The 24,068-nt window shown below is 41.6% G+C and overlaps 1 protein-coding gene across 5 annotated transcripts in view; it reads right to left on the bottom strand.

The window, feature by feature from the left end:
- Positions 1-24,068, bottom strand: part of PCMTD1 (protein-L-isoaspartate (D-aspartate) O-methyltransferase domain containing 1) — a 72,748-nt gene that overhangs the window by 11,799 nt on the left and 36,881 nt on the right. For all 5 annotated transcript variants that reach the window (XR_008844228.1, XM_056521897.1, XM_056521894.1 and 2 more), the window contains 2 exons: positions 7,378-7,480; positions 922-1,093 (listed from right to left, as the gene is read on the bottom strand). Coding sequence is in view for 4 of the 5 variants with exons in the window: in XM_056521894.1 (XP_056377869.1) it covers positions 922-1,093; positions 7,378-7,480 (275 nt within the window). In the remaining variant the exon portion in view is untranslated. The remainder of the gene's footprint in view (positions 1-921; positions 1,094-7,377; positions 7,481-24,068) is intronic.

Consider the following 24,068-nt stretch of genomic DNA (forward strand, 5'->3'; position numbering starts at 1 on the left):
CTTAGACATATGATTTACCATACAATTGAAAGTTATTTGATTTACATTCAAGATCATGGCGATCAGCTAGTCTATAGATCAAGCCGATATCCATGAGGTTGACTTCTACCTGAATTCAATGTTCTGCTTTCAATGACAAAATGTGTAATTCCCTCAGTTTTGGAACATTTGTTGACAGTCACTGTGTCTTTATTGACCTATGTGAGAGGCACCACAAGGTTGCGGCCTTGGTACATTGTCTCTTGCTCAGACTATAGGGGAATCATAAATAGTATATGCTTCTGAAATGCAAGGCAAAATTTATCATAAATATGCCATTCAGAAGCTGCAACAACAAAATATTACATATCATGGGTGTGGAATGTCCGGGCCGTGGGCTGTATAATCCCTGCCCGCAAAAAAGTTTGGTAAGGCCTGGCCAAGACAGTTATCTCAACAGTGAGATCTCGCTAGGTAGCACAAGATCACACACATTCTCTATAATGCAGCGCAATCTCTTTAAATAGCGTGAGATGTCACATGTCCAGTGGGACCATTTTGCACAAACTGTTCAGAATTGTACAGTGTGAGACAGCATTAATATACCTCTGAAATAAGGCTTGTTTATGGCGCTTATCTCCTGAAGAGATGGAAATCGCATGCTGAACACCCAGACTACAATGGATCAAAACTTTTGATTCCTCTGCCCCATATTAGATAAAAACTTTAAAACACTATTTTTTTTTTTTTACCAATGGAAGGCTACAATGTGATGTAAATTAGGCCTAACAATAGTACACTGCATAGGAAGTCATCAATTTGCTTTTAAAAACCTAATGGAAACAAATGTGCACAATTCTTTCTGAACTGATCTACTGATGTAGCTACTTCAATTTTATCTATGTTAATGTAAAAAATAAATAAATAAAATAAAAGTATCACCTGGTCTTCAATAGGCATAACTAAAATTCCTCCAACTTTCAATAAAATTTTCATGTAATTTTCATGGTCTTTTTGGACACCAGCACCACAATAAATCCGATCATATTGTGGACTGTCTGATGCGATCTCCAAACAATTTCCAACAACGAAATTAGGCTCACAAAACTCAAATCTGAAATACAAAATGTAGCGAAAGAGAATTTATGTAGACTTGGTTTGCCATTAAAGTAAATAACACTGTACTCCGTAATTTTTTTTTTTTATAAACCCCTTAATGACATCAGAAGTAAATGTACATGTCCTGGTGCTATGGTACTTAAGGAACCAGGATGTTTGTTTATTTTCGTCCTATGGGGCATTTCGACTAAAGTGAGCACAGGAGCTGAGCTCGCTTCATAGACGGTACCTCGCTGCTAATGATGGTTAGCAGCAATCACGCTGATGCCTGCTATTACTCCTTCAGATTCTGTGATCAATACTGATCACGGCATCTAAAAGCAGTTGCGCTGCTTGTATGGAGTAAAAAAAATGCAGCCAGATGTCTCCTCACCTGCCTCCTGCTGCTTTAGGGACCTGCTTGTATTGTCTGCCCACAATGGCAGACTATAAGACGTAGATCACTGATACAGCTGATCACTGCTATGCCTATGCGTATCACTGAACAGTAATAGCAACCTAAAGATTGCTATACAATAAATAGTCCTAAAGGGACTTAATACATTACTCAAAAAATAAAAGGGGGCACTTAAACAACACAATGTAACTCCAAGTCAAATCACACTTCTGTGAAATCACACTGTCCACTCAGGAAGCAACACTGATTGACAATTTCACATGCTGTTGTGCAAATGGAACAGACAACAGGTGGTAATTATAGGCAATTAGCAAGACACCCCCAATACAGGAGTGGTTCTGCAGGTGGTGAGCACAGACCCCCTTCTCAGTTCCTATGCTTTTTTGCTGATGTTTTGGTCACTTTTGAATGCTGGAGGTGCTTTCACTCAAGTGGTAGCATGAGACGGAGTCTACAACCCACAGAAGTGGCTATGGTAGTGCAGCTCATCCAGGATGGCACAATGCAAGCTGTGGCAAGAAGGTTTGCTGTGTCTGTCAGCATAGTGTCCAGAGCATGGAGGCGCTACCAGGAGACAGGCCAGTACATCAGGAGATGTGGAGGAGGATGTAGGAAGTCAACAACCCAGCAGCAGGATCGCTACCTCTGCCTTTGTGCAAGGAGGAGCATGAGAAGCAATGCCAGAGCCCTGCAAAATGACCTCCAGCAGGCCACAAATGTGCATGTGTCCACTCAGAAACAGACTCCATGAGGTTGGTATGAGGGCCCGATGTCCACAGCTGGGGGTTGTGCTTACAGCCTGCTTAAGTGCAGTTGTGCACCTACGTTGGGGTGGAGGATCTGCACTTGTAGACCACAATATGGGTTCACTCCTGTGGTAAATGTAAACAATGACATTAGCTAATCCTCAAAACTAGGGTTTAACCCTTACTTACCCCCATTTACCAGGGTCGGGCTTTGTTTAAAGTCCCATACAAGTCTATGGGAAATATATATGTTACTGCATAACTTCAAAACGGCTGGAGATATTTCGATAATACTTGATTACATGTCCACTTAAAATATAGGATCTTTAATTTAACCCTTAACTACCCCCATTTGTGAGGGTCTGGGTTTTTGTTTAAAGTCCCATGCAAATCAATGGGAAATGTATGTTCCCACAAATTTCCGTACAGCTGGAGATATTTCAATACCTGGTACACATATTACGCATCGGGATAGGAGGTCGGGATAGGAGGAAGGGAAATGACAAGATATGAGGACGGGATATGAAGTCAAAAGCTTCCTCTGTTGATTTTCCTCCACAACAAGGATTAGGAAGGAAAAATCGGGCAACGCCAGGTACTCAGCTAGTGTATATATGTAGCCTGGTAAAGCTCCACCCATGCACTAGACCTGCCGCCTGAATAAGGAGAATAACCAGCGAACAGGGCCATGGATTGGCCCAAAGCTTATTAATTATTTGGACCCATATGCTTGTCTATCCATAATGGTAACTGCAGGCAGCCAAAATTGGTATTCAACTGTATGGCTACATCGATAATTTGCTGGAAAATTTTTATCTGTTAACTGAGCTTTATGCACAAGAACCTACAGATGTGACTGAATGACCATAGTTCTGCTAAAAAACAAAAAGGAGAAGGGGGCACTAAATTCTAACTTCTGTTTAACCCCTTCCCGCAGAATGTCATATATAAACGCCGGGTTGTGCAGTGCGTTCGCGCATCCCGGCGTTTATAAATGACATGCAGTTAACCCGGCGATGCGCAGCATCGCACGGGTTAACTGGCAGAAGTCCCGCTGTTTCCAGCAGGGGACAACTTCTGCTTCACCCCCAGGACCATCAATTGATGGTCCTGGTCAGCGATCACTGTGATTGGTCCCTGTGGACCAATCACAGTGATCTGGGGTGAAAGTTCAGATCCCCCGCACTGCCCGCCCCTGGAAGTCGGGCAGAAAGGGGGACGAAGGCTGCAGGGGCTCGCGGGGACCTGCGGCATTCGGGGGGAACACGTGGGGACCGGCGGACTTACCTGATCCAGCGGCGGGACCGAGGAGCAGCGCGGGACCGGCCACGTGGACGAGCAGCGACGGGTAAGTATGTGGTCCTCAGAGGCAGCAGTGAAGATCTTCACTGCTGCTTCTAGGAGTCTGAAAACTACAACTCCCAGCATGCCTAGACAGCCTTTGGCTGTCTGGGCATGCTGGGAGTTGTAGTTTTGCAACATCTGGAGGGCCTCAGTTTGGAGACCATTGTATAATGGTCTCCAATCTGTGCTCTTCCAGCTGTTGCAAAACTACAACTCCCAGCATGCACTGACTGTCCAGGCATGCTGGGAGTTTTAGTTCAGCAACATCTGGCCCTTCAGATGTTGCCGAACTACAACTCACAGCATGCCCTTCAGCTGTCTGGGCATGCTGGGAGTTGTAGTTTTGCAACAGCTGGAGACACACTGGTTGGGAAACATTGTTTCTAACTCAGTGTTTCCTAACCTGTGTGCCTCCAGCTGTTGCAAAACTATAACTCCCAGCATGCACTAAAAGACCATGCATGCTGGGAGTTGTAGTTTTGCAACATCTGGAGGGCCCCAGTTTGGAGACCATTGTATAATGGTCTCCAATCTGTGCTCTTCCAGCTGTTGCAAAACTACAACACCCAGTATGCACTGACTGTCCAGGCATGCTGGGAGTTTTAGTTCAGCAACATCTGGCCCTTCAGATGTGGCCGAACTACAACTCCCAGCATGCCCTTCAGCTGTCTGGGCATGCTGGGAGTTGTAGTTTTGCAACAACTGGAGACACACTGGTTGGGAAACATTGTCCGTTTCTAACTCAGTGTTCCCTAACCTGTGTGCCTCCAGCTGTTGCAATACTATGACTCCCAGCATGCACTAACAGACCATGCATGCTGGGAGTTGTGGTTTTGCAACAGCTGATGCAAGCCCCCCCCCCCCCCGCCCCGCCACCCCCGTGAATGTACAGGGTACATTCACATGGGCGAGGCTTTTACAGTGGGTTTCTCGCATCTTGAGATGCAGCAAATTTTGCGCTGGGAAACTCGCTGTAATCCCCCGCCCATGTGACTGTACCCTAAAAACACTACACTACACTAACACAAAATAAAATAAAAAGTTAAAAACACTACATATACACATACCCTTACACAGCCCCCCTCCCCCAATAAGAACGTCCGGTACGCCACTGTTTCCAAAGCAGAGCCTCCAGCTGTTGAAAAACAACAACTCCCAGTATTGTCGGACAGCTGTTGACTGTCCAGGCATGCTGGGAGTTTTGCAACAGCTGGAGGCACCCTGTTTGGGAATCACTGGCGTAGAATACCCCTATGTCCACCCCTATGCAAATCCCTAATTTAGGCCTCAAATGCACATGGCGCTCTCACTTTGGAGCCCTGTCGTATTTCAGGGCAACAGTTTAGGGCGACATATGGGGTATCGCTGTACTCGGGAGAAATTGCGTTACAAGGTTTGGGGGGGCTTTTTCTTCTTTAACCCTTCATGAAAAGGAAATGTTGGGGTCTACACCAGAATGTTAGTGTAATTTTTTTTTATTTTTTACACTAACATGCTGATGTTGCCCTATACTTTACATTTTCACAGGAGGTAAAAGGGAAAAAAGCCCCCCAAAATTTGTAACGCAATTTCTCCCGACTACAGAGATACCCCATATGTGAGAGCAAAGTGCTCTGGGGGCGCACAACAAGGCCCAGAAGGGAGAGCGCACCATGTACATTTGAGGTGATTTGCACAGGGGTGGCTGATTGTTACAGCGGTTTTGACAAACGCAAAAAAACAAAACCCCACATGTTACCCCATTTCGGAAACGACACCCCTCACGGAATGTAATGAGGGGTGCAGTGAGAATTTACCCCCCACAGGTGTCTGACGGATCTTTGGAACAGTGGTCCATGAAAATGAAAACTTGTACAGCCCACTGTTCCAAAGATCTGTCAGACACCAGTGGGGGGCAAATGCTCACTGTACCCCTTGTTACGTTCCTCAAGGGGTCTAGTTTCCAAAATGATATGCCATGTGTGTTTTTTTTTGCTGTTCTGGCACCTTAGGGGCTTCCTAAATGCGACATGCCCCCCGAGCAAAATTTGCTCTCAAAAAGCCAAATATGACTCCTTCTCTTCTGAGCATTGTAGTTCGCCCATAGTGCACTTCAGGTCAACTTATGGGGTACCTCCATACTCAGAAGAGATGGGGTTACAAATTTTGGGGGGTATTTTCTGCTATTAACCCTTGCAAAAAGGTGAAATTAGGGGGGAAACACACATATTAGTGGAAACTTTTTTTTTTTTTTTTTTTTTTTACATATGCAAAAGTCATGAAACACCTGTGGGGTAATAAGGCTCACTTTATTCCTTATTACATTCCTCAAGGGGTCTAGTTTCCAAAATGGTATGCCATGTGGGTATTTTTTGCTGTTCTGGCACCATAGGGGCTTCCTAAATGCGACATGCCCCCCGAGCAAAATTTGCTCTCAAAAAGCCAAATATGACTCCTTCTCTTCTGAGCATTGTAGTTCACCCATAGTGCACTTCAGGTCAACTTATGGGGTACCTCCATACTCAGAAGAGAAGGGGTTACAAATATTGGGGGGTATTTCCTGCTATTGACCCTTGGAAAAATGTGAAATTTGGGGGGAAACACACATTTTAGTGAAAAAAAAAAATTTTTTTTTACATATGCAAAAGTCGTGAAACACCTGTGGGGTATTAAGGCTCACTTTATTCCTTGTTACGTACCTCAAGGGGTCTAGTTTCCAAAATGGTATGCCATGTGAGGGTTTTTTGCTGTTCTGGCACCATAAGGGCTTCCTAAATGCAACATGCCCCCAAAAACCATTTCAGAAAAACGTACTCTCCAAAATCCCCTTATCGCTCTTTCCCTTCTGAGCCCTCTACTGCGCCCGCCGAACACTTTACATAGACATATGAGGTATGTGCTTACTCGAGAGAAATTGGGCTACAAATATAAGTATACATTTTCTCCTTTTACCCCTTGTAAAAATTTAAAAATTGGGTCTACAAGAACATGCGAGTGTAAAAAATGAAGATTGTGAATTTTCTCCTTCACTTTGCTTCTATTCCTGTGAAACACCTAAAGGGTTAAAATGATGACTGAATGTCATTTTGAATACTTTGGGGGTGCAGTTTTTATAATGGGGTCTTTTGTGGGGTATTTCTAATAAGAAGACCCTTCAAATCCATTTCAAACCTGAACTGGTCCCTGAAAAATAGTGAGTTTGAAAATTTTGTGAAAAATTGGAAAATTGCTGCTGAACTTTGAAGCCCTCTGGTGTCTTCCAAAAGTAAAAACTCGTCACTTTTATGATGCAGACATAAAGTAGACATATTGTATATGTGAATAAAAATTTTTTTTTATTTGTAATATACATTTTCCTTACAAGCAGAGAGCTTCAAAGTTAGAAAAATGCAAAATTTTCAAATTTTTCATCAAATTTTAGTATTTTTCACAAGGAAAGGATGCAAGTTACCACAAAAATTTACCACCATGTTAAAGTAGAATATGTCACGAAAAAACAATCTCAGAATCAGAATGATAACTAAAAGCATTCCAGAGGTATTAATGTTTAAAGTGACAGTGGTCAGATGTGCAAAAAACGCTCTGGTCCTTAAGGCCAAAATGGGCTTGGTCCTGAAGGGGTTAATATATGGCCATTTTATTGTTTTAGGTAACAATAAATGCAGTATTTTCTGACATTCCTCCATGTTGGAATCATCAGGAATACAATAGATTTCATACTTACTGCTTGGCATGAACAGTCCTCAACAGCTGTTAGAGTATCTTAATCAGATATGTAATGTCAATAAATAATAAATTAGTCCAAGAACTCACTTGTCAAAGCTATCACTGTACTTAATAAAAGTCTCCAATTTTTCCTTGGCATATTCCACCACATCACAATGAAGCTCAACTCCATGGTTAATGCCAAATGGACCTAAGGCATAAAAGAAATGCAGGTTTACATTGTTCATAATAGAATACAATATAATAAAATATGACAATGGCCAAAGAAAGGTAATACACACAATAAGGCAATCACATCATGGCTGAACACCAATAGATTCTTTATGGTAGATGGAAGAAAATCCCTGATGGGCATAACTCCCGATACCGATAAATGTTTCTTCAAACCATGTTTTTTTCTTTTATTCTTTGCTTAAAAAGTCTTATAAGACAGGTAAAGTGCTTAGAGTTTTGCTAGCAGAAGCAACATTAGCTGTTAATCCCAGGTTATGGCACATCGTTTCATGGGGTGGACCCCCTTAATCAATAAGTCATTTAGTAAGCTTATATCAGCTGCATAAAATCCATTTCAGTGCATATAAACATATACAATTTTACAAAAAGCAGTATAATATACCTTTACATAAATACTTTAAATATACACTGTAGAAAAGAAGGTCAGAGCATACACCTTGGAATCCTGCTGCAAACATTTATTCAGCGTTCAAACATAGAACATCAAAAATGATAACATTACCCCCCCCCCCCATGTCACGAGCAGAGTTGGGACGGCAGGAGCGTGCACTCGGACAACAACCACTGTTTAACGCTCCAAAGCACTTCAGGAAGGTCACCGGGGGGCCTGATGAAACGCCTTGCGGCGTGAAGCAGCGGCTGTCAATCGGGTGCAAGCTCCTGCCATCCCAGCTCTGCTCGTGACACGGGGGTAATGTTATCATTTTTGATGTTCTAGGTTCGAACGCAGATTAAATCTTTGCAGCAGCATTCCAAGGTGTATGCTCAGACCTTCTTTTCTCCAGTGTATATTTACAGTCATGGACGTAAATGTTGGCACCCCTGACATTTTTCAAAAAAATTAAGTATTTCTCACAGAAAAGGATTGCAGTAACACATGTTTTGCTATACACCTGTTTATTCCCTTTGTGTGTATTGGAACTAAACCAAAAAAAGGGAGGAAAAAAAAAAGGTTATTGGACATAATGTCACACCAAACTCCAAAAATGGGCTGGACAAAATTATTGGCACCCTCAACTTAATGTTTGATTGCACACCCTTTGGAAAAAATAACTGAAATCAGTTGCTTTCTATAACCATCAATAAGCTTCTTACACCTCTCAGACGGAATGTTGGACCATTATTCCTTTGCAAACTGCTCCAGGTCTCTTATTGTAAGGGCACCTTTTCCCACCAGCAATTTTAAAGGGGTTATCCAGGAAAATATATATATATTTTTTATCTATCTATCAACTGGCTCCAGAAAGTTAAACAGATTTGTAAATTACTTCTATTAAAAAAATCTTAATCCTTTCAGTACTTATGAGTTGATGAAGTTGAGTTGTCCTTCTCTGTCTTGGGAACCGCCCAGTTTAGAAGCAAATCCCCATAGCAAACCTCTTCTACTCTGTGCAGTTCCTGAGACAAGCAGATATGTCAGCAGAGAGCACTGTTGCCAGACAGAAAAACACAATTCAACTTCAGCAGATGATAATTATTGAAAGGATTAATATTTTTTAATAGAAGTAATTTACAAATCTGTTTAAACTTTCTGGAGCCAGTTGATATATAAAAAAAAAAAAATGTTTTCCTGGAATACCCCTTTAACCCCTTAAGGACTCAGGGTTTTTCCGTTTTTGCACTTTAGTTTTTTCCTCCTTACCTTTAAAAAATCATAACCCTTTCAATTTTCCACCTAAAAATCCATATTATGGCTTATTTTTTGCGTCGCCAATTCTACTTTGCAGTGACATTAGTCATTTTACCCAAAAATGCACGGCGAAACGGAAAAAAAAATCATTGTGCGACAAAATCGAAAAAAAAACGCCATTTTGTAACTTTTGGGGGCTTCCGTTTCTACGCAGTGCATATTTCGGTAAAAATTACACCTTATCATTATTCTGTAGGTCCATACAATTAAAATGATACCCTACTTATATAGGTTTGATTTTGTCGCACTTCTGGAAAAAATCATAACTACATGCAGGAAAATTTATACGTTTAAAAATGTCATCTTCTGACCCCTATAACTTTTTTATTTTTCCACGTACGGGGCGGTATGAGGACTAATTTTTTGCGCCGTGATCTGAAGTTTTTATTGGTATGATTTTTGTTTTGATCTGACTTTTTGATCACTTTTTATTCATTTTTTAATGTTATAAAAAGTTACCAAAATACGCTTTTTTGGACTTTGGAATTTTTTTGCGCGTACGCCATTGACCGTACGGCTTAATTAATTATATATTTTTATAGTTCGGACATTTACGCACGCGGCGATACCACATATGTTTATTTATTTTTTTTTTTACACTGTTTTATTTTTCTTATGGGAAAAGGGGGGTGATTCAAACTTTTATTAGGGAAGGGGTTAAATGACCTTTATTAACACTTTTTTTTTACTTTTTTTTTGCAGTGTTATAGGTCCCATAGGGACCTATAACACTGCACACACTGATCTTTCATCCTGATCACAGGCGTGTATTAACACGCCTGTGATCAGCATTATCGACGCTTGACTGCTCCTGCCTGGATCTCAGGCACGGAGCAGTCATTCGTCGATCGGACACCAGGGAGGCAGGTAAGAGCCCTCCCGGTGTCCGATCAGCTGTTCGGGACGCCGCGGTGAAATTTCACCGCGGCGGTCCCGAACAGCCCGACTGAGCAGCCGGGATACTTTCAGTTTCACTTTAGAAGCGGCGGTCAGCTTTGACCGCCGCTTCTAAAGGGTTAATACCGCACATCGCCGCGATCGGCGATGTGTGGTATTAGCCGCGGGTCCCGGCCGTTGATTAGCGCCGGGACCCACGCGATATGATGCGGGATCGCGGCGCGATCCCGCTTCATATCGCGGGAGCCGGCGCAGGACGTAAATATACGTCCTGCGTCGTTAAGGGGTTAAGATCTCTCGACAGGTGTTCAATGGGATTTAGATCTGGACTCATTGCTGGCCACTTCAGAACTCTCCAGCGCTTTGTTGCCATCCATTTCTGGGTGCTTTTTGACATATGTTTGGGGTCATTGTCCTGCTGGAAGATCCAAGATCTCGGACGCAAACCCAGCTTTCTGACTCTGGGCTGTACAGTGCGACCCAAAATCCATTGGTAATTCTCAGATTTCATGATGCCTTGCACACATTCAAGGCACTCCGTGCCAGAGGCAGCAAAACAACCCCAAAACATAATTGAACCTCCACCATTTTTCACTGTAGGTACTCTGTTTTTTTTCTTTATAGGCCTCATTCCATTTTCGGTAAATAGTAGAATGATGTGCGTCACAAAAACCTCCATCTTGGTCTCATCTGTCCACAAGCCGTTTTCCCAGAAGGATTTTGGCTTACTCAAGTTCATTTTGGCAAAATGTAGTCTTGCTTTTTTATGTCTCTGTGCCAGCAGTGGGGTCCTCCTGGGTCTCCTGCCATAGAGTTTCATTTCATTTAAATGCCGACATATAGTTTGCGTTGACACTGATGCTCCCTGAGCCTGCAGGACAGCTTGAATATCCTTGGAACTTGTTTGGGGCTGCTTATCCACCATCCGGACTATCCTGCGTTGACACCTTTCATCAAATTTTTCTTTTCCATCCACGCACAGGGAGATTAACTACAGTGCCATGGGTTGCAAACTTCTTGATAATGTTGCGCACTCTGGAGATTGACTTGTAACCTGGAGATTGTTGATATTTTTCCACAATTTTGGTTCTCAAGTCCTCTTCTCCTCTTTCTGTTGTCTATGCTTAGTGTGGCACACTCAGACACAGTGCAAAGACTAAGTGAACATCTCTCCTTTCTATCTGCTTTCAGGTGTGATTTTTATATTGCACACAAACCTGTTACTTCCCCAGGTGAGTTTAAAGGAGCATCACATGCTTAAAACAATCTTATTTATCCACAATTTTGAAAGGGTGCCAATAATTTTGTCCAGCCCATTTTTGGAGTTTGGTGTGACATTATGTCCAATTTGCTTTTTTTCCATCCCTTTTTTTGGTTTAGTTCAAATACACACAAAAGGGAATAAATGTGTTACTGCAATCCTTTTCTGGGAGAAATACTTCATTTTCTTGAAACATTTCAGGGGTGCCAACATTTACAGCCAGGACTGTATGCTTGGACTGGCTGTCTTCGTTTGGCACCCTATAGGATCATGGACTGCTATTTACACTTACCACTGTTTAGCCTCAGCACTTACCATTTTCTCCTGCATTGTTCACGTAGGCAGTGCCCAGCAATTTCTTCATTCGAATTCTTAAGAATACTTTAAAGCTGCCATTCTCATTCATACCCTTTGGAACTAAAGGGTCTAATTTGGAACTAAAGGGTCTAATTTGGCTATACAGTTGGCTATACAATAGGTTTCCAAAGAAAGCCAGGATTCCATATCATTTTTATAAAATTTAAAAAGTGTCCATTTTCTTCGGTCTTATCTCAGTGTTGCGATCCCCACCGGTGAGGGGAACATATGGGGATAAGCACACTTTACTTTCAGCTCTTATCGATCTTTGTATCTTTTTCCATTATATGTTTATGGGGCAGCAAGACAAAGTCACAGAGAGTCAGGGAGTGAATACTTTATAGGTGGGAGTCTCAGCACTGAGACCGATATAACCTTTTGACATGTCTCTGGGATCTTACAAGTTCAGAAGTTGTAGGCTTATTGCTAGCCAAGGAGAAGGCATATCTATAGTGTAGGGTCACCTCACCGTGGTGGGATGGTATGTTAAGAACCTCCTTTTTTCCCTTTTATCACAGTATTGCAATTTTAGACTTGTCATATTATACATATTTCTTCATTCGAATTCTTAAGAATACTTTAAAGCTGCCATTCTCATTCATACCCTTTGGAACTAAAAGGTCCAATTTGGCTATACAATAGGTTTCCCTCTGAGTGTCCAAAGAAAGCCAGGATTCCATATCATTTTTATAAAATTTAAAAAGTGTCCATTTACTTTGCATTAGCAGTGTGCTGCTGTCATTTTCTTGTTTGCAAAGGTCTCTGTATGTCTTTTGTTTTTTTTTATTAATGACAGGAATACTTTAGAGCAATGTTTCTCAAGCACAGTGCTCAAGACCCCCCCCCCCCCCCCTTTCACAGGTGATATAACTCTGGTGATGCCCGATGCAATGACCATAATTAAATCACCTGTGAAAGACTAAGAAAATCCAGAAAACATGACCTGTTCGGGGTACTTCTGGACCACGCTTGAGAAACAATGGTTTACAGAGTGACACCAACAAGTCAATAAATCTGATCAGAATAGCTGTCACTGCAGCAAGTATTGTATATAGTCAATGTTACAGAAACAATATGACCCCCTAACCTGTCGGTACAGACAGGCAGAGCAGGCAACACTGATTACAACAACATTTACCTGGTCCAGTTTCCAACTTGGAGCATGGGTGGAGCTTAGTGACCTCACCGCTACTGTTTGCTAGCAGCAGGACCCAGCAGAGAACAGTAGTGGTGAAGTCATTAAAGGGGTACTCCGGTGGAAAACTATTTTTTTTAAATGACCTGGTGCCAGAAAGTAAAACAGATTTGTAAATTACTTCTATTAAAAAATCTTTATCCTTCCAGTACTTTTTAGCAGCTGTATGCTACAGAGGAAATTCTTAGCTTTTTTATTTTTTGTCTTGTTCACATTGCTCTCTGCTGACACCTCTGTCCGTGTCAGGAACTGTCCAGAGTAACATGGGTTTGCTATGAGGATTTTCTCCTGCTTTGGACAGTTCCTGATACGGGCATCAGGTGTCAGCAGAGAGCACTGTAGACAAGACGAAAAAAGTTATGAAAAAATAAATGAATTTTCTCTATAGAAATTCTAATTCAAAAAGCAAAGAATTTCATTTGTAGCACACAGCTGCTAAGAAGTACTGGAAGGAAAAATATTTTTTAATAGAAGTAATTTACAAATCTGTTTAAACTTTCTGGCACCAATTGATTTAAAAAAAAAAATATATGTTTTCAACCGGAGTACCCCTTTAAAGTGTAGCTCCCACCATCCTTTTTTTTTTTTTTTCTGTTCCTGCCTATTGCCCATCTATCCCTAACCCCCTCCCTGCTTTAATTTTTTTATTTTTTTTTACTATATTAAAAATGCTTTTTTGTCCGCCAGGTAGTGTGCTCGCTACCAGGCAGACTTCCCCAGCAGGCACAACGTCACTGATGCCTCCTGGGGGGGGGGGGGGGGGGGGGGGGGTGACTTCCACCCTTAGTTCATCTACACAGGGTGCCTCCAGCTGTTTCACCACTACAACTCCCAGCTTGCCCTGACATCTATTGGCTGTCAGGGCATGCTGGGAGTTGTAGTAGTGAAAACAGCTGGAGGCACCCTGTGTTGAAAACAATAAGTCAGGGCCATAGGCACTGCACCGCCATAGGCACTGCACCGCCCCCCCCCCCCCCCCCCCGTGTTAAAACCCGAACCCCCGCTTTCCCCCAACCCCCGTGTTAAACCCCGATTCTCCTTAACATACATACATGCCGCAGAGTCCTGCAGCAGCAGCGGCGTTCTGCTGGGGCAGCAGCAGCAGCGGCATGTACGGGAGGAGTGGCCTCCCGGCCAGTGGCCAAGGAGCCAATGCGCTCGCTCCCGCCTGTCTGACAGGCAGGGAGCGAGCACAGGCTGAATGAATTCGGACCGGATGAATTGCCCGTCCGGCATCGGTCCGAATTCAGGCGTGATGTCACGCCAGCCTGCAGCCGGGCCACTAGGAGGGAGACCCCTAGTGGCCAGTTTTCAAACGTAAATTAAAAGGTTTTAATTAAAAAAAATAATAAAAATATATTAGAGATGTTGTAGTCCATATGTACTACAACATATAAAAAAAATTATAATATGTTGATGACGGTGCCCATTTAACCCCTTAACGACGCAGGACGTATATTTACGTCCTGCGCCGGCTCCCGCGATATGAAGCGGGATCGCGCCGCGATCCCGCATCATATCGCGTGGGTCCCGGCGCTAATCAACGGCCGGAACCCGCGGCTAATACCACACATCGCCGATCGCGGCGATGTGCGGTATTAACCCTTTAGAAGCGGCGGTCAAAGCTGACCGCCGCTTCTAAAGTGAAACTGAAAGTATCCCGGCTGCTCAGTCGGGCTGTTCGGGACCGCCGCGGTGAAATCGCGGCGTCCCGAACAGCTGATCGGACACCGGGAGGGCTCTTACCTGCCTCCTCGGTGTCCGATCGACGAATGACTGCTCCGTGCCTGAGATCCAGGCAGGAGCAGTCAAGCGTCGATAATGCTGATCACAGGCGTGTTAATACACGCCTGTGATCAGGATGAGAGATCAGTGTGTGCAGTGTTAAAGGTCCCTATGGGACCTATAACACTGCAAAAAAAAAAAGTAAAAAAAAAAAGTGTTAATAAAGGTCATTTAACCCCTTCCCTAATAAAAGTTTGAATCACCCCCCTTTTCCCATAAGAAAAATAAAACAGTGTAAAAAAAATAAATAAATAAACATATGTGGTATCGCCGTGTGCGTAAATGTCCGAACTATAAAAATATATCATTAATTAAGCCGTACGGTCAATGGCGTACGCACAAAAAAATTCCAAAGTAGCGTATTTTGGTAACTTTTTATAACATTAAAAAATGAATAAAAAGTGATCAAAAAGTCAGATCAAAACAAAAATCATACCAATAAAAACTTCAGATCACGGCGCAAAAAATTAGTCCTCATACCGCCCCATACGTGGAAAAATAAAAAAGTTATAGGGGTCAGAAGATGACATTTTTAAACGTATAAATTTTCCTGCATGTAGTTATGATTTTTTCCAGAAGTGCGACAAAATCAAACCTATATAAGTAGGGTATCATTTTAACCGTATGGACCTACAGAATAATGATAAGGTGTAATTTTTACCGAAATATGCACTGCGTAGAAACGGAAGCCCCCAAAAGTTACAAAATGGGTTCTTTTTTTTCGATTTTGTCGCACAATGATTTTTTTTTCAGTTTCGCCGTGCATTTTTGGGTAAAATGACTAATGTCACTGCAAAGTAGAATTGGCGACGCAAAAAATAAGCCATAATATGGATTTTTAGGTGGAAAATTGAAAGGGTTATGATTTTTTTAAAGGTAAGGAGGAAAAAACGAAAGTGCAAAAATGGAAAAACCCTGAGTCCTTAAGGGGTTAAGCTCCGCTGATGCTCCAAGTTGGGTACGGAGCGGAAGATACCGAAGAGGATAGCCAGAGAACCACAGCATGGAACGGGACCAGGCAAGTATCATAGTCATCAGGGTCACCTGTCCTGTCAGTACAGACAAGTTAGTGCAGGTGACATTGATGACAGATTTCCTTTAAACACTGTTACACAGGCTGTGCAATTCCTTAAGTGTTGTCACATAAAAAGATATAATATTTACAAAATTGTGAGAGGTGCACTCACTTATGTAAAATACTGTATACATACACTACTTCTAGTCTAAGTTCTGTCCTACAGTGACTCCAGTGTCGTAGGACACAGTAAACAACTAGAAAAGTGGTTAAGAACATTGCTGATGTGTTATCATACCAGTACCTTACATATTCTATTCTGAACGGTCATGACCTTTGTTTTTGAAGTAAAGTGATGGTACTGTTTGATCCAAGGTCAATTATAATCCCAAGAGTACTGTCTTGGCAACATAAATGATCTGTAAAATCACTGTCTTCTTGAGGTCAAAAACAGGATTGGAATAAATCAGAAAAACTATTGCCAACCCTTTCCTTTTCGTAAAGTTATCCAGCTTACCTCTAAAGCGATCCAAAAATGCTAGTGGCTTAACAGTATTTTGGTGGCCATCCAAAGAGCTGTATCCTGGGGGTTATTAGAGAATGAGTGGAGGGTTACTCTCTCTCTATCACTGCTTGTTGGTAATACTAGGGCTGCCAATATATCAAAATTGCATCTCAGTATTTAATTTTTGCAATGTCGATTATGCTCCTAGGAAAATGTTGTGATTATTACCTTGGCCCAGCCCCCGTGCGGGTCCCAGCTGTTAGTCTCTAGTGTGGGTTCGACTGTTGCTCCCACTCAGCAGTGTCCAGCTCTGGAAGGAAGTGACTAGATAAAGTCACTTCCTTCCAGCCCTCTATGGTGCAGTACAGCCGCGTGGGAGGGAATTCATGCAACAAGGCCGCAAACTCACTATATCGGACCAGACAGGTATATGAAATGCAGAGGAGGAATTAAGTTAATTTCTCCCCATTTCCTATCCAGTCCTCCCAGAACATGAAATTGAGGGAAATGGAAATAAATTGAGGGAATTGGAAATAAAACAGGGAGAATGGAAATGAGGGGAATAGGGTATATGAAATGAGGGGAATGGCTAGGGAGGAAATATATATAATGAAATGAAGGTAAGAGCTATGATTAAATAAGGGGAATGGTCATGAAATTAAGAGGAACAGTCATGAAATGGAAGGGACTGGACATGAAATGAGGGAATGTCATCATTCGTTTATTATATTGCAATTACATTATGACATTTTCCCCCAATCGAGCAGCCTATAACTGAAAATGAGTGCCTATTATTCCATTTATTTTTGGTTTCCCCACTATTTTCTTGGTCAGCTCAAGACCGTAACTAGGTTCAGACTTCCCTAGCTGATCAGAATGCAGCATCGCTCACTTTGTTCTGTAGGACCATTCCTCTGATATCCCTAATAATGCCGAGGACACAAGACAGCAGGAGAGTAGTCCTTGATATTTATGAGGACCTGCACCCTCCACCTACTTAATGCTGATTGGCTGGGATTGGATGTCAGTCAGCAGCCGATGGATGGGGGAAACAGCACAAAGCGGGCTTTGGGTAATACATTTCTGTATCTTGTAAACAGCAGCATAAAATGGTGCAAGCAAAACATCATTCTGATCAGCAACTCTGTGACTAGTTTATGCTGACAACTTGGATAACATGAAGAAACCCATTACAAATTGTAAAACAGAAAAGATATTTACACCACTGACATCAGGTGATCTAGAAAGCTCAGTCTATTTATGCATACCGACTACTGCACATGACCTAGAGCATGCTCATAATCTCCCAAAACATGTCAATAGATCATTCTTTGACTTTTAATTTATTTTTTTTATATATATATATATATATATATATATATATATATATATATATATATATATATATTACATACACACATAAAAACAAAGTGATGGTATCAGTATCAAGAACAAAAAGGGGGATTCTCCTGGTGCAGCACAGTGTAGAATATTTGTGCATTAAACCATATAGAGATAGACACTAACCTTTTAGTTTTATGCAATGGTATAAGCACAACTCTATACCAAGCGTAAGAACAGTCTTCCATATTCATAGCCCTATTTGCAGAAGACCGGGAATCCAATAAATACAGCAGATCACAAAAAGGACAAGGTTGTCAGAAAGCCAGTGTTTTCTAGGTGCTTGTGAGTGGCAGGACAGATTTAGCGATTCCCCAAATATAGAAAATGCTGCTAATCTTTCTTATGGATCCCCCCACACGTGACCCCATTTTGGAAACTACACCCCTCATGTAATGTAATAAGGGGTACAGTGAGCATTTACGCCCCACAGGTGTCCGACAGATTTTTGGAACAGTGATCCGTGAAAATGAAAAATTAAATTTTTCATTTGCACAGCCCACTGTTTCAAAGATCTGTCAAACGCCAGTGGGGTGTAAATACTCACTGCACCCCTTATTAAATTCTGTGAGGGGTGCAGTTTCCAAAGTGGGGTCACATGTGGGGGGGTCGACTGTTCTGGCACCACAGGGGGGGCTTTGTAAACGCACATGGCCCCCGGCTTCCATTCCAAACAAATTCTCTTTCAAAAAGCTCAATGGCGCTCCTCCTCTTCTGAGCATTGTAGTGTGCCAGAAGAGCCCTTGACGCCCACACATGGGGTATTTCCATATTCAGAAGAAATGGGGTTACAAATTTTGGTGGTCATTTTCTCCTATTACGCCTTGTAAAAATGTAAAATTTGGGGCAAACAGCCTTTTGATGAAAAATTTTTTTTTCATTTACACATCCAACTTTCACAAAAAGTTGTGAAATACCTGTGAGGTGTTAAGGCTCACTGTACCCCTTGTTACGTTCCTTGAGGGGTGTAGTTTCCAAAATAGTATGCCATGTGTTTTTTTTTTTTTTTTGCTGTTCTGGCACCCTAGGTGCTTCCTAAATGTGACATGCTCCCCAAACACCATTTCAGCAAAATTTGCTTTCCAAAAGCTAAATGTGACTCCTTCTCTTCTGAGCATTGTAGTTCGCTCGCAGAGCATTTTACGTCCTAACATGGGGCATTTATATACTCAGAAGAGATGGGGTTACAAATTTTGGGGGGCAATTCCTCCCATTACCCTTTGTAAAAAGGATACATTTGGGGGAAAAACTGCACTTCAGTGAAATTTTTTTTTTTCCATTTACACATCCGACTTTAACGAAAAGTCGTCAAACACCTGTGGGGTGTTAAGGCTCACTGGACCCCTTGTTACGAGCCTTGAGGGGTGTAGTTTCCAAAATGGTATGCCATGTGGGGGGTTTTCTGCTGTTTTGGCACCATAGGGGCTTCCTAAATGTGACATGCCCCCCAAAAACCATATGAGCAAAATTCACTCTCCAAAATCCCATTGTCGCTCCTTCCCTTCTGAGCCCTCTACTGCGCCCGCCGAACACTTGACATCCATATATGAGGTATTTCCTTACTAGAGGGAAATTGGGTCACTAATTTTGGGGGGATTTTTCATCTATTACCCCTTGTAAAAATTCAAAAACTGGGTCTACAAGAACATGCGAGTGTAAAAAATGAAGATTTTGAATTTTCTCCTTCACTTTGCTGCTATTCCTGTGAAACACCTAAAGGGTTAAACTTTCTGAATGTCATTTTGAATACTTTGAGGGGTGCAGTTTTTATAATGGTGTCATTTGTGGGGTATTTTTTAATAAGAAAGCCCTTCAAATTCACTTCAAAACTGAAGTGGTCCCGATTTTGAAAATTTTGTGAAAAATTGGAAAATTGCTGCTGAACTTTGAAGCCCTCTGGTGTCTTCCAAAAGTAAAAACATGTCAACTTTATGATGCAAACATAAAGTAGACATATTGTATATGTGAATCAATATAAAATGTATTTGGAATATCCATTTTCCTTATAAGCAGAGAGCTTCAAAGTAAAAAAAAATATGCTACATTTTAAATTTTTTCATCACATTTTGGAATTTTTCACCAAGAAATGATTAAAGTACCGACAACATTTTACCACTAACATAAACTAGAATATGTCACGAAAAAACAATCTCGGATTCAAAATGAAAGGTAAAAGCATCCCAGAGTTAATAATGCTTAAAGTGACAGTGGTCAGATGTTCAAAAAATGGCTGGGTCTTTAAGGTATATTTGGTCTGGGTCCTTAAGGGGTTAATATATATACTTACATTTCCTATGTAACAATATGCTCGAGACCAAAATTAGAGAACAAATTTATGAACATTTGATTTTTTTTTCAGAAATAAATGTAATCTACATTGATCATCATTTGAAGGATTTTTTGTAAGGGGTACTCCATGCCATCAAAACAGTGTTTTACAAAATAATCAAAATATATCAACATAAAACCTTTATTTAAAAAAAAACAAAAAAAAAAGATATAATTAGAGAACAACAATGAGTGTAGCACAGGAAGATTGTAACTACATTTTCTGAAGGTTCCAACAGTCACCAATCATTAGGAAGTGTACAGGCCTTTGCTTTGAATGACTTCAGCACATCTGCGCCCCCCACAGGACATTACTAGTCTCTCACACTGCTCTGGTGGGATTTTGATCCACTCTTGTTCCAGTCTCTTCTACAATTCTGTGACTGTTGTGGCTTTCTTGACCATAACTTTGTCACCAAGGATTTTCCAGAGATTTTCTATTGGGTCTAGATTAGGACTCTGGGCGGCCATTTCATTGTTTTCAGTTTTAAGGAACTGCTTTACCTGTTTTGACAGGGGGCATTGACCTGCATGAAAATTGCTGCTGATTGAGTGATGAACGCAAGGAAGGAACCATGTGTTGTTGAAGAAGGTTTTGACACGCACTTGAATTCACTCTACCATGTAGCTGTATGAGAGGTCCAACTCCTGCTGCAGAAAACATTCCCCAAACCATGACACTTCCTCCTCCACCTTTCACTGACTTCTTTACACACTTTGGGTTCAGTGTTTCCCTGAACATAATGTTTCCCATCAGACCCAATTAAATTAAAAACTTTCTTTCATTACTAAAATGAACTCTGGGCCACTTCTCCTCTGTCCACACAACATGCTCCTCAGCAGAGGCGAGTCGAGACACTGTATGACGAGACAGATCCTTACCCTGTTCAATGCTGAACTGGCGAGCAATTCCAGCTGCAGTGTTGAAACGATTACTCATGGAGATTCTCCGCATTATCCTGTACTTTACTTGCATTTGTCTTTTGAGGGTGACCAGCCTACTTGGGGGACTTTAATGAGTTTGTGATGTTGTTTAAAGATGCAATATTCTAGAAATCACAGACTTGGAATGACCAACTTCCCTTGCTATGGGCGATACATTCATCTGGGCAACCTGCTGCCGGAGGGTTTCAGTCACTTTGGAGCAGCACACCATTTTTGAAAAGTCAGTGAAAACTGGAAAGTTAGGCTGCCAGTTAAATAGGGTTTGTCAGATCGTTTAAAAGGGGTAATCTGGCAGAAAACCTTTATTTATTTATTTTTTAAATAAACTGGTCCTAGAAAGTTAAACAGATTTATAAATTACTTCTATTAAAAAAAAATCTTAATCCTTCCAGTACTTATTAGCTGCTGAATACTATGGAGGAAATTATTTTCTTTTTGGAACACAATGCTTTTTGCTGACTTCACGAGCACAGTGCTCTCTACTGATATCTCTGTGCATTTTAGGAACTGAACAGAGAAGCATATGTTTGCAGAGATGTCAGCAGAGAGCACAGTGTTCGTGATGTCAGCAGAGAGCTCTGTCTTCCAAAAAGAAAATAATTTCCTCTGTAGAATTCAGCAGCTAATAAGTACTGGAAGGATTACAATTTTTTAATATTAGTAATTTACAAATCTAACAAGCACAAAGAGGGTTTTTCAGCTCACCTGATTCTTGATACGTGCACGGCCAGCCTCTGAATGCAAAGCAAGGAACAAGGAAGGGTTGACCAGCACTGAATAAAAAAATACTTCTTTATTGTAATCCAAGATAAAAAATCCATGAAAGGCAGGGAAAATGAGCACAAGGACAACAAAGTGAAAAGTTGCATGGTTGGAACTCCTCAAACACCGACGCGTTTCAGGCCATCAGGCCCTTAGTCATGCAGGGATGTGGAATTTCTATCGCCCGACGCCCGGGACTAGCAGTTTTGGGCGCCGGGCAGGTGAATTTGTCCGGCCCTTAGCCCGGCTTCGGGCAAGCAGGGCCGGACCTGACAAGTGCGGCGGATCTGCAGTCTGTATGGAGCGGGCTCCTGACTCCTGCCCGCTCCATACGCTGCAGCCTGTGTCCTCTGAAGCAGAGCAGGGGAGATGAGAAGCTGTGTATTTGTCTTCTCTCCCCTGCTCTGCAGACGTGTGTGTGTGGGGGGGGGGGGGGGGGGGGGGGGATGAGGGGGCGTGGCTTCTTGCTTCCCGTGCAGACCTGCGTCCTCTGCCTTCACTCCCCCCAGCTGTAGCTTCGGAGAGCTGAGGGGAGGAGGCACGTCTGCACGGGAAGATGCTTGCGGCGCTCTGCAGTATGTATGGAGCGGGCTCGGGATTCCTGCCCGCTCCATACTCTGCAGCCCCCGGCTGTTCTCAGTAGCCGGGGGCCGCCGCTAATAGCCAGCATGCGGCGACCGCCGCGGCTGGCTATTAACCCTTTAGATCGCCGCTGTCAAAGCTGACATCGGCGTCTAAAGGGAGATGTGAATGCTCCGTGGTGGGCTAGTGGAGGTGGATCGCCCCCCCCGCAGCGCGATCGCGGGGGGAGATCCACTATGGAGATAGCCGGAGGACTTACCTCTGCTTCCTCCTGTCCCGGCTCTGTCATTGATAGATCCTGGCTGGACCAGGCTCTATCAATGGATCACAGAGCACACAGATTAATAGAGTTCAATAGATCTCTATTCATCTGTCTGTGGAATCTAATGATTCCTCATATAAGTGTACTAAAGTGTAAAAAAATTAATAAATAAAATAAAAAAGTTTTAATAAAAGTTTGAAAGACACACATTAACCTAGTGGTCTTCAAACTGTGCCTCTCCAGATGTTACAAAACTACAATTCCCAGCATGCCAGGACAGCCGTTGGCTGTCCGGGCATGCTGGGAGTTGTAGTTTTGCAACATCTGGAGGGCCACAGTTTGAAGACCGCTGCATTAACCCCTTCCATGTTAAAAGTTCAAATCACCCCCTTTTCCTATATAAAAACATGCAAACATAATAAAAATAAACATATTTGGTATCGCTTCGTGCGTAATTGTACAACCTATGAAAATATAACATTATGTATCCCGTAAGGTAAATGTAAAAAAAAAAAAAAAAAAACACAGATTTGCAATTTTTATAATATCCCAGAAAAAAAAGTTAAAAAGTGATTAAAAAGTCAGATCAATACCAAAATGGTACCGATACAAAAAAACAGATTATGGCGCAAAAAATGAGCCCTCATACAGCCTGGTATGCGGAGAAAAATTAAAGCTAGAGGGGTTAAAAAATGGCAAATAATTTTTTTTTTTTAAAGTCCAGAATTAGTAAAACATGACGTAAACTATACAAATCTGGTATTACTGTAATCAGGCGCCTAAAGTATAAAACTAACATGTTATCTCAACCACAAGGTAAATGGCGTAGAAAAGAAAACCACCAAATCTGCAAAATTATCTTTTACTATTTCAATTTCACTTCACCGATTATTATTTATATATATATATATATATATATATATATATATATATATATATATATATATTTATTTATTTTTTTTTGGTTCAGAGAATGTAATTGAAAAATTAAAAGGTGTCATTATAGTAGGTAGTTATGGTAGGGCGAGGAGGAAAAAAAACGAGAGCGTAAAAGCGAAAATTGGCCGGACAAGTGGATCGTCATGAGGGACAAGTAGATTTTGCTCCATTTTAGTCCCGTGGACAAGTAGTTTTTTATAAAATTTCCACACCCCTGTCATGGCATATATGTTAGCTCTTCAAAAGATTCTTTTATACTGAGAAGGTCAAGAAGCTCACCTCCCACAAGGGGAGGGAGCTAAAAGACCCACCCATTTGAACAACCCACTTTATTGTCCAAAGTGCATTAAAAGCAAACATATAGAAAAAAAGAGTTTGCAAATAAGAGAAAGAAAAACCCAAAAAAGGGGCAAAAGGATATTTTTTTGCATTAAACAAAACATACAAAATTTGTATACATATAGAAAAAAGTGAGCAAGCAACACATGTAATTTTTGTATATTACCAGTTTAGAGTTGCAATTAATGAAACTATAAATTGTATGCTTTTTATTGTCGATGGTGTCCTCAATGGTGGTACATTTCACAGCATATTTACAAATAACACATTTAAAAAATTAT

The sequence above is a fragment of the Hyla sarda genome, chromosome 5 (genome assembly GCF_029499605.1).
Source record: "Hyla sarda isolate aHylSar1 chromosome 5, aHylSar1.hap1, whole genome shotgun sequence".
Taxonomy (NCBI): Eukaryota; Metazoa; Chordata; class Amphibia; order Anura; family Hylidae; genus Hyla; species Hyla sarda.